A 12,159-nucleotide genomic window follows, 5' to 3' on the forward strand; every position below is an offset into this window, starting at 1 on the left:
TGCTCCCAAAACACTTGCCTCTCATGATCTTTCTTCTCATGCCCAGGTGCATATGCACCAATAATCACCCACCTCTCTCCATCAACTTTCAATTTTACCCATATTAATCGAGAATTTACTTTCTTACATTCTATCACATACTCCCACAACTCCTGTTTCAGGAGTATTGCTACTCCTTCCCTTGCTCTTGTCCTCTCACTAACCCCTGACTTCACTCCCCAGACATTTCCAAACCACTCTTCCCCTTTACCCTTGAGCTTCGTTTCACTCAGAGCCAAAACATCCAGGTTCCTTTCCTCAAACATACTACCTATCTCTCCTTTTTTCACATCTTGGTTACATCCACACACATTTAGGCACCCCACTCTGAGCCTTCGAGGAGGATGATCACTCCCCGCGTGACTCCTTCTTCTGTTTCCCATTTTAGAAAGTTAATACAAGGAGGGGAGGATTTCCGGCCCCCCGCTCCCGTCCCCTCTAGTCGCTTTCTACGACACGCGAGGAAGGAGATAGAGAAGGAGATAGAGTGAGTATTTTGAAGGTTTGTTGAATGTGTTTGATGACAGAGTGGCAGATATAGGGTGTTTTGGTCGAGGTGGTGTGCAAAGTGAGAGGGTTAGGGAGAATGATTTGGTAAACAGAGAAGAGGTAGTAAAAGCTTTGTGGAAGATGAAAGCCGGCAAGGCAGCGGGTTTGGATGGTATTGCAGTGGAATTTATACAAAAAGGGGGTGACTTTATTGTTGACTGGTTGGTAAGGTTATCTAATGTATGCATGACTCATGGTGAGGTGCCTGAGGATTGGCGGAATGCTTGCATAGTGCCATTGTACAAAGGCAAAGGGGATAAAAGTGAGTGCTCAAATTACAAAGGTATAAATTTGTTGAGTATTCCTGGGAAATTACATGGGAGGGTATTGATTGAGAGGGTGAAGGCATGTACAGAGCATCAGACTGGGGAAGAGCAGTGTGGTTTCAGAAGTGGTAGAGGATGTGTGGATCAGGCTTTGAAGAATGTATGTGAGAAATACTTAGAAAAGCAAATGGATTTGTATGTAACATTTTATGGATCTGGAGAAGGCATATGATAGAGTTGACAGAGATGCTCTGTGGAAGGTATTAAGAATATATGGTGTGGGAGGCAAGTTGTTAGAAGCAGTGAAAAGATTTTATCGAGGATGTAAGGCATGTGTACATGTAGGAAGAGAGGAAAGTGATTGGTTCTCAGTGAAAGTAGGTTTGCGGCAGGGGTGTGTGATGTCTCCATGGTCGTTTAATTTGTTTATGGATGGAGTTGTTAGGGAGGTGAATGCAAGAGTTTTGGAAAGTGGGGCAAGTATGCAGTCTGTTGTGGATGAGAGAGCTTAGGAAAGGAGTCAGTTGTTGTTCGCTGATGATAGAGCACTGGTGGCTGATTCGTGTGAGAAACTGCAGAAGCTGGTGAATGAGTTTGGTAAAGTGTGTGAAAGAAGAAAGATGAGAGTAAATGTGAATAAGAGCAAGGTTATTAGGTACAGTAGGGTTGAGGGTCAAGTCAATTGGGAGGTAAGTTTGAATGGAGAAAAACTGGAGGAAGTGAAGTGTTTTAGATATCTGGGAGTGGATTTGGCAGCGGATGGAACCATGGAAGCAGAAGTGAATCATAGGGTGGGGGAGGGGGCGAAAGTTCTGGGAGCGCTGAAGAATGTGTGGAAGTCGAGAACATTATCTCTGAAAGCAAAAATGGGTATGTTTGAAGGAATAGTGGTTCCAACAATGTTATATGGTTGCAAGGCGTGGGCAATAGATAGAGTTGTGCAGAGGAGGGTGGATGTGCTGGAAATGCGATGTTTGAGGACAATATGTGGTGTGAGGTGGTCTGATCAAGTAAGTAATGAAAGGGTAAGAGAGATGTGTAGTAATAGAACAGTGTGGTTGAGAGAGCAGAAGAGGTTGTTTTCAAATGGTTTGGTCACATGGATAGAATGAGTGAGGAGAGATTAACAAGGAGGATATATGTGTCAGAGGTGGAGGGAACGAGGAGAAATGGAAGACCAAATTGGAGGTGGAAAGATGGAGTGAAAAAGATTTTCAGTGATTGGGGCCTGAACATGCAGGAGGGTGAAAGGCATGCAAGGAATAGAGTGAATTGGAACGATGTGGTATACCGGGGTCAACGTGCTGTCAATGGATTGAACCAGGGCATGTGAAGTGTCTGGGGTAAACCATGGAAAGTTCTGTGGGGCCTGGATGTGGAAAGGGAGCTGTGGTTTCGGTGCATTATTACATGACAGCTAGAGACTGAATGTGAACGAATGTGGCCTTTGTTGTCTTTTCCTAGCGCTACCTCGCACACATGAGGGGGGAGGGGGTTGTTATTTCATATGTGGTGGGGTGGCGATGGGAATGAATAAAGGCAGACTATGAATTATGTACATGTGTATATATGTAAATGTCTGTATGTGTATATATATGTATACGTTGAGATGTATAGGTATGTATATTTGTGTGTGTGGACGTGTATGTATATACATGTGTATGTGGGTGGGTTGGGCCATTCTTTCGTCTGTTTCCTTGTGCTACCTCGCTAACGCGGGAGATAGCGACAAAGCAAAATAAATAAAAATACTTGTATCATCTAAAAATAACTAAATATGTCAACACATTCACACTAATTAACCTTTATCAATAGATTACAAAGTTATCTGCCAATGTCTTCACTCTCATACTGATTGCTGCTAAGATGGCTAGAAATCATAATTCATCAAACTCTAGAAAAATGCTTAAAAAAGGTTTTATCTACTAAATCAAACGTAATATGCACAATACCTTTTGCTGTATTTTTTAAGCCAATTTTATGCCTTATGAGTTCCACAACCTCAGTGGCAGTGGCTGAAGCATCAAACTCAAGGGAGTGAAACTGGCCATCCATAAAGTGGAATCGAGCATAAATTGGTCTACGATTTATGGTACAGAGTATCTCCTGTTTGGAAGGTGTCCACTGTCGTCGTCTGTTGCTTAGCGCTTTAACCAAACACTGGTGATAAAGAAAGAGTTGGATGAAGGAACTTACTGAGAGCTTCTTCATACTTAGTTCATCTGTTAGTTCATATCTGCATTCCCTTTGACCCTCCTACCAACTAAAGTGCAGCAGTTTACCTTTTCAGCATAGCGAGCATATTTGCCCTCTTCTGAGACATAATCTGTTGCACAACGTTGTAGATGTGCACGCAGGTATTTCCTTATCCCCTTGTCAGTTGGAGGTATAACGGAACAGAATAGGGTCAGCAGGGACCAGTGTCTAAGGTTAACCCTGGAGTTAGGATCTATGGAAAAAATTAGACAGTGGATTATAGTATGTATTACAAATTATGATCACCATATCATTAATGCAAGCTTTAAAGAAGGTAATACATTCATTACTATTGACTACACACTATGCAAATAAAAGACTCTGGAAATCAAAATTATTGTATTAAGACAGCTGTAACAAGGTGATATACATTTCCAATTTTTTTGACAATTTATAATTAAGAATCTAACATAACTTCACTAATTCCAGCCCTTATGGGTCCTTAACCACCTTAATCACCTTATATGGTGATCATAAAATCACTTATTGAAACTGACAGCAAAGAAGATACAAACAATGAACATAAAAAAGACGGCATTCTATAAATACTAATCCTCGTTTATACTATACGCTACTGTTATAAGTTTTCATTGTTTATTTTTGCCTCCCTTTTATAATACTGTTTCTTAATTTCCTTTTCCTAAGGTCCAAACTATATTCTTGAATAGGATGCATGAAATAAATAAAAACACAGTCCTAAAAAAATAACCCAAAGGAATTAATGCAAAGTTATGCTACAAAATGGAAAATAAAAACCATATTAATACACAAAAACTATATAAACTTCAAGGTGAAGAAATTTACTTTTGAGAAAAAGAGATTCACTATTGGTATTCTGCTCAGATCACATATTACTTTCCCTAGAGATAAATACATGTGCTTACTTTGCCCATTAATTTGAGCTTAAGAAATACTTTCAATGAGTGGAGCAATACAGAATAACGAATAAAAGATTGTTAAAATATCACAAAGAAGTCAATATATTCCATAAAAACAAAATTTGGATAAGCGTGTACAATATATGAGTGATTAAGACATGGGGACAGAATCAAACCAAAGATATCAACATTTGGAGCACCACAGGGCCACTTAAAAATTAATATGGAAGGAACAAAGCTATTTCTAGATGGTGCTATCATATTTTCTTAAGGGGGGTCACCAACAAATCACCTACAGGAACAGAAAAGTTCCTGCAGTATCTGTATTCAATTCACCAGAAGCCATTCATAAATCATAAGTTCTATATATTAACTGTAAAGAGAACTTTCAATGGTTAGACTGACTCTTATCCACATTCTATGTTCTCACCTGGGTGGTCTGTCGTCTGTTTTACAAGCTGGAGATAAGTCTCATTAAGAAGAACATCCCTTTTCATACACTGCTCTACAATTCCTTGTACCATAGTCAGTTGCTGTTCATCACTTGTTACTGCTGCCTCAGCTGTAAATGACTTTAAGTTAATATTAGTACACTCTACTTTTTTTCACAAAAAAATACAACTAGTTTCACATTACAATGGTTGAGGTATATATCTTTTTTACAGCCCCTGGATACACGTCCATGAAGACAATTTAGGTATATTCAAAACTTTTCATCTTTATGTTAACAGTGCATCAGTAATGTCTGACTAACAGGAACATTTACTTCTTTCTCTTTTTCTTTCTTTCATACTTGATCACCATTTCCTGTGTTAGCAAGGTAGTGCCAGGAACAAACAAAGAAAGGCCATATCCATTCACATCCATGCTCTAGCTGTTAGGTGTAATGCACAGAAACCATAGCTCCCTACTCAAAACCAGGGCCCGTAGACCTTTCTATGGTTTACCCCAGATGCTTCACATGCCCTAGTTCACTCCACTGAAAACACATTGACCCAAGTATACCACATCATTCCAATTTGCTCTGTCCCATGCACGCCTTTCACCCTCTTGCATGTTCAAGCCCTGATCGCTCAAAATCTTTTTCATCCCTTCCTTCCATTTCTGTTTAGTCTCCCCATTCACCTGGTTCCCTCTACTTCTTACACATTCATCCTCTTTGTCAACCTTTCCTCACTCATTTTCTCCAAAAGTCCAAACTTTCATTCAGCACACCCTCTTCAGCTCTCTCAACCACACTCTTTTTGTTGCCACACATCTATCTTACCCTTTCATTACTTAATTAAACCCTCTTACACCACATACTGTCCCCAAACATATCATTTCCAACACATCCACCCTCCTCCACATAGCCTTATCTATAGCCCATGCAAATACTAACAAGAGAAAAGGTATAGTATAAGTGACTACTCTGTTTTTAAGACCCCTGTAACTCCAGTTTAACCCAGGGGCCAGGTAGGGTTTGTGGGATGTTATTTGTTATGGCATATGTAGAACTGTTCCCTACTGTCTATAAGCTGCACACTGAGATGATGCCTCCCACCAGGAAGAAAGACACAACACAGTAGATGAAAGAAATGATAGAACAGTTCAATATCTGCATCTTTTATGCTGTCTCCTGCAAAACAAGCAAGATTTCTAATGACCAGTGAATTTCACATGTTGATACTCATGCAATATGAACAAAATCTAAGCAACACAGGCCATTCTGCTTCTAGCCATTTCATCTTCCTATACAGAAAAAATGTTGTTCAGAAGGAAGTTGAAAGGTAAAAGAGATATAAGAAGGGTGAAGTGCAGCATGGAATGAGAAGGATGATTTCTATACCTTAAATGGGTAGGACCTAGACGAAGAAGCAGGGAGTGGACATAACAGGGGCTGAAATTATGTGGGCTGAAGTGAGTCACAAGGTGGAAATGGGAGTAAAGGTCTTGTGGGCATGAAGTGGATGGAAGGAAAGGTCAGTATCTTTTAGGGTAAATATGGGTATGACTGCAGGTATAGTAGTTCCAACACTATTGTATGCATGTATGTCTTGGGCTCTGAATGCAAAGGAAAGTAAGAGGATTGATGTGAAGGTGGTTTAGTTGTGTAGGAAATGACATTGTCAAGAAGAGGTGTAATAGTGATTATAGTCTGACTGAGAGGCTGACCAGGGTATGTTGAAATGGTTTGCATATGTAAAGAAGATGAGTGAGGAGAGACCAATAGAGGGGATCTTTGTGTAAGAGTGGAAGGAGCATGGAGAAGTGGAAAAGTTAAGTTATGAGGAAACAGAAGAATCAAGTAATCAAGGCTTTAAGGTGTTGAGGCCTTAACTTTCTGAAATGTGAAAGGAGTGCACTGCTAAGAAAGACATGACTTGCTCACCTTCATCCATTCTCTTTTCCTCCACACCCAATTGCCACCCCTTGTGACAGCAAGGTAGCACCAGGAAACAGACAAAGAAAGGACACATTCACTCACATCCATACACGAGCTGTCATGTGTAGTGCACCGAAACCACAGCTCCCCATCCACAGTCAGGCCCCATGGACCCTTCCATGGCTTACCCCAGATGTTCCACATGCCCTACTTCAGTCACAGTACATTGACCCCAGTATAACATACTGTTCCAACTAACTCTATTCCATGCATGCCCTAATCACTGAAAATCTTTTTCACTCCATCCCTCCATCTCCAATATGGTCTCCCCATTCTCCTTGTTCCCTCCACCTCTGGCACATATCTTCTTTGTCAACTTTTCTTCACTCATTCATTCCATATGTCCAAAACATTTCAGCACATTCTCTTCAGCTCTCAAACACACTCTTTTTATTATCACACATCTCTCTTACCCTTTCATGACTTACTCAGTCAAAACCACCTCATACTATGTACTGTCCTCATACATTTCATTTTGAACACATCTAGCCTCCTGCATATAGCCTTACCTATATACCAGGCCTCACATCCAAATAATATTGTTGGGACTACTATACCTTCAAACATATCCATTATTGGCCTTCCAGATAACTTTCCTACTACACATCCTTAAGTCTTCCCAGAAACTTTGCCCCCCTACCCAATCCTGTGACTCACATTTGCTTCCGTGGTTCCACTTGCTGCCGTGTCCTCTCCTAAGTACCTAAAATACTTCACTTTCTCTAAGCTTTCTCTACTTAAACTTACATCCCAATTAACCTGACCTTCAATCCTACGAAACTTAATAACCTTGATTTTATTTACATTTACTTTCAACTTCCCTCTTTCACACATTCTTCCAAACTCAGTCACTAACTTCTACAGTTCCTCACTCGAATCAGCCACCAGAGCTGCATCATTGGCAAACAGCAAATGACTTACTTCCCACGCCCTCTCATCCCCAACAGACTGCATACTTGCCTCTCTCTCCAAAACTCTAGCACTAACCTCCTTAACCAACCCATTCATAAATAAATCACACAACCATGGGGACATCACACGCCCCTGCCACAGACCAACCTTCATTCTCCTCTCTTCCTACTCGTACACATGCCTTACATCCTTGATAAAAACTTTTACTGCTTCTATCAGCTTACCTCCGACACCATATACACTTAAGACCTTCCATAAAGCATCTCTAGCAACCCTATCATATGCCTTCTCCACACCCATAAATGCTACATACAAATCCATCTGTTTTTCTAAGCATTTCTCATACACATTCTTCAGAGCAAACATCCACACATCCTCTACCGCTTCTGAAACCACACTGCTCCTCACCAGTTTGACACTATACATACCTTCACCCTCTCAAGTGATACCCTCCAATACAATTTCCCTGGATACTCAACAAACTTATGCCTCTGTAGTTCTAACACTCTTCCTTTATCCCCTTTGCCTTTGTACAATGGCACTATGCATGCATTCTGCCGATCCTCAGGCACTTCACTCTGATCCATACATACACTGAAAATCCTTACCAACCAATCAAATAATATTCTGCCGATCCTCAGCACTTCACTCTGATCCATACATACACTGAAAATCCTTACCAACCAATCAACAACACAGTCACCCCCTTTCTTAATAAATTCTACTGCAATACCATCTAGACCCGCCGTCCTGCTGGTTTTCATCTTCCACAAAGCTTTCACTCCCTCTTCTCCCTTAACCAAACTATTCTCCCTGACCCCTCTCACTCTGCACATAATCCCGAGCAAATCATCCTTACATCTTCCACTTTATCATCAAACACATTTAGGAAACCTTCAAAATACTCACTCCATCTCCCTCTCACTTCATCATTACTATTATTACTTCCCCTCATGTACATGCATATGAGTGAATGGGCCATTCTTCGTCTGTTTCTTGGCGCTACTTCACTGGTGTGGAAACGGCATTCCCTGCGTGCAGTAGAAGGCAACTAAAGGGGACGGGAATGGGGGGGGGCTAGAAACCCTCCCCTCCTTGTGCGGGGAGTGCTCATCCTCCTCGAAGGCTTAAATTGGGGTGTCTAAATGTGTGTGGATGTAACCAAGATGAGAAAAAAGGAGAGATAAGTAGTATGTTTGAGGAAAGGAACCTGGATGTTTTGGCTCTGAGTAAAACAAAGCTCAAGGGTAAAGGGGAAGAGTGGTTTGGGAATATTTTGGGAGTAAAGTCAGGGGTTAGTGAGAGGACAAGAGCAAAGGAAGGAGTAGCACTAATCCTGAAACAGGAGTTGTGGGAGTATGTGATAGAGTGTAAGAAAGTAAACTCTAGACTGATATGGGTAAAACTGAAAGTGGATGGAGAGAGATGGGTGAGTATAGGTGCCCATGCACCTGGTCATGAGAAGAAAGATCATGAGAGGCAAGTGTTTTGGGAGCAGCTGAGTGAGTGTGTTGGTAGTTTTGATGCATGAGACCGGGTTATAGTGGTGGGTGATTTGAATGCAAAGGTGAGTAATGTGGCAGTTGAGGGAATAATTGGTGTACATGGGGTGTTCAAAGTTGTAAATGGAAATGGTGAAGAGCTTGCAGATTAGTGTGCTGAAAAAGAATTGGTAATGGGGAATACCTGGTTCAAAAAGAGAGATATACATAAGTATATGTATATCAGTAGGAGAGACAGCCAGAGAGCATTATTGGATTATGTGTTAATTGATAGGTGCGTGAAGGAGAGACTTTTGGATGTTAATGTGCTGAGAGGAGCAACTGGAGGGATGTCGGATCATTATCTTGTGGAGGCGAAGGTGAAGATTTGTAGAGGCTTTCAGGAAAGAAGAGAGAATGTTGGGGTGAAGAGAGTTGTGAGAGTAAGTGAGCTTGGTAAGGATACTTGTGTGAAGATGTATCAGGAGAGATTGAGTGCAGAATGGAAAAAGGTGAGAGCAAAGGATGTAAGGGGAGTGGGGGAGGAATGGCATGTATTTAGGGAAGCAGTGATGGCTTGCGCAAAAGATGCCTGTGGCATGAGAAAGGTGGGAGGTGGGCAGATTAGAAAGGGTAGTGAGAGGTGGGATGAAAAAGTAAAATTGTTAGTGAAAGAGAAGAGGGAGGCATTTGGATGATTTTTGCAGGGAAATAGTGCAAATGACTAGGAGATGTATAAAAGAAAGAGGCAGGAGGTCAAGAGAAAAGTGCAAGAGGTGAAAAAGAGGGCAAAGAGAGTGTATCGTTAAATTTTAAGGAGAATAAAAAGATGTTCTGGAAGGAGGTAAATGAAGTGCGTAAGACAAGAGAACAAATGGGAACATCAGTGAAGGAGGCTAATGGGGAGGTAATAACAAGTAGTGGTGATGTGAGGAGATGGAGTGAGTATTTTGAAGGTTTGTTGAATGTAATAGATGATAGAGTATATAGGATGTTTGGTCAAGGTGGTGTGCAAAGTGAAAGGGTCAAGGAGAATGGTTTGGTAAACACAGAAGAGGTAGTGAAAGCTTTGCGGATGATGAAAGATGGCAAGGCGGCAGGTTTGGATGGTATTGCAGTGGAATTTATTAAAAAAGGGGGGTGACTGTGTTGTTGATTGGTTGGTGAGAATATTCAATGTATGTATGGCTCATGGTGAAGTGCCTAAGGATTGGTGGAATGCATGCCTAGGGCCATCATACAAAGGCAAAGGCCATAAAGGTGAGTGTTCAAATTACAGAGGTATAAGTTTGTTGAGTATTCCTTGGAAATTATATGGGAGGGTACTGATTGAGAGGGTAAAGGCATGTACAAAGCATCAGACTGAGGAAGAGCAGTATGGTTTCAGAAGTGGTACAGAATGTGTGGATCAGGTGTTTGCTTTGAAGAATGTATGTGAGAAATACTTAGAAAAACAAATGGATTTGTATGGAGCATTTATGGATCTGGAGAAGGCATATGATAGAGTTGATAAAGATGCTCTGTTGAAGGTATTAAAAGTATATGGTGTGGGAGGCAAGTTGCTAGAATCAGTGAAAAGTTTTTATCGAGGATGTACACCATGTGTACGAGTAGGAAGAGAGGAAAGTGACTGGTTCCCCGTGAATGTTGGTTTGTGGCAGGGGTGCGTGATGTCTCCATGGTTGTTTAATTTGTTTATGGATGGGGTGGTTAGGGAGCTGAATGCAAGAGATTTGGAGAGAGGGGCAAGTATGTAGTCTGTTGTGGATGAAAGGGCTTGGGAAGTGAGTCAGTTGTTGCTTTAGGATGATACAGTGCTGGTGGCTGATTCAGAAGAGAAACTGCAGAAGCTGGTGACTGAGTTTGGTAAAGTGTGTGAATGAAGAAAGCTGAGAGTAAATGTGAATAAGAGCAAGGTTATTAGGTACAGTAGGGTTGAGGGACAAGTCATTTGGGAGGTAAGTTTGAATGGAGAATAATTGGAGGAAGTGAAGTGTTTAAGATATCTGGGAGTGGATTAGGCAGCGGATGGAACCATGGAAGCAGAAGTGAGTCACAGGGTGGGGGAGGGAGTGAAAGTTCTGGGTGTTGAAAAATGTGTGGAAGGCCATTTCCCACATCTGCAAGGTAGCATTAAGAACAGAGGACTGAGCCTTTGAGGGAAATCCTCACTTGGCCCCCTTCTCTGTTCCATCTTTTGGAAAATTTAAAAACAGAGGGGAGGATTTCCAACCCCCTGCTCCCTCCCCTTTCAGTCGCCTTCTATGACATACAGGGAATACGTGTGAAGTATTCTTTTTCCCTTATCCCCAGGGATAATATATATATATATATATATATATATATATATATATATATATATATATATATATATATATATATTTTTGCTTTGTCGCTGTCTCCCGCGTTTGCGAGGTAGCGCAAGGAAACAGACGAAAGAAATGGCCCAACCCACCCCCATACACATGTATATACATACGTCCACACACGCAAATATATATACCTACACAGCTTTCCATGGTTTACCCCAGACGCTTTACATGCCCTGATTCAATCCACTGACAGCACGTCAACCCCGGTATACCACATCGCTCCAATTCACTCTATTCCTTGCCCTCCTTTCACCCTCCTGCATGTTCAGGCCCCGATCACACAAAATCTTTTTCACTCCATCTTTCCACCTCCAATTTGGTCTCCCACTTCTCGTTCCCTCCACCTCCGACACATATATCCTCTTGGTCAATCTTTCCTCACTCATTCTCTCCATGTGCCCAAACCATTTCAAAACACCCTCTTCTGCTCTCTCATCCACGCTCTTTTTATTTCCACACATCTCTCTTACCCTTACGCTACTTACTCAATCAAACCACCTCACACCACACATTGTCCTCAAACATCTCATTTCCAGCACATCCATCTTCTTGCGCACAACTCTATCCATAGCCCACGCCTCACAACCATACAACATTGTTGGAACCACTATTCCTTCAAACATACCCATTTTTGCTTTCCGAGATAATGTTCTCGACTTCCACACATTCTTCAAGGCTCCCAGAATTTTCGCCCCCTCACCCACCCTATGATCCACTTCCATTTCCATGGTTCCATCTGCTGACAGATCCACTCCCAGATATCTAAAACACTTTACTCCCTCCAGTTTTTCTCCATTTAAACTTACCTCCCAATTGACTTGACCCTCAACCCTACTGTACCTAATAACCTTACTCTTATTCACATTTACTCTTAACTTTCTTCTTTCACACACTTTACCAAACTCAGTCACCAGCTTCTGCAGTTTCTCACATGAATCAGCCACCAGCGCTGTATCATCAGCGAATATCAACTGACTCACT

The 12,159-nt window shown here is 41.5% G+C and overlaps 1 protein-coding gene across 1 annotated transcript in view; it reads right to left on the bottom strand.

The window, feature by feature from the left end:
* The window catches only part of Myo81F (Myosin 81F), a 387,373-nt gene that overhangs the window by 64,287 nt on the left and 310,927 nt on the right, over positions 1–12,159 (bottom strand). Inside the window, exons 32-34 of the mRNA XM_071662293.1 lie at positions 4,419–4,550; positions 3,137–3,303; positions 2,807–3,014 (exon numbers count right to left, since the gene is read on the bottom strand). Of these exons, the coding sequence (XP_071518394.1) occupies positions 2,807–3,014; positions 3,137–3,303; positions 4,419–4,550 (507 nt within the window). The remainder of the gene's footprint in view (positions 1–2,806; positions 3,015–3,136; positions 3,304–4,418; positions 4,551–12,159) is intronic.

Source organism: Panulirus ornatus, chromosome 6 (genome assembly GCF_036320965.1).
Source record: "Panulirus ornatus isolate Po-2019 chromosome 6, ASM3632096v1, whole genome shotgun sequence".
Taxonomy (NCBI): Eukaryota; Metazoa; Arthropoda; class Malacostraca; order Decapoda; family Palinuridae; genus Panulirus; species Panulirus ornatus.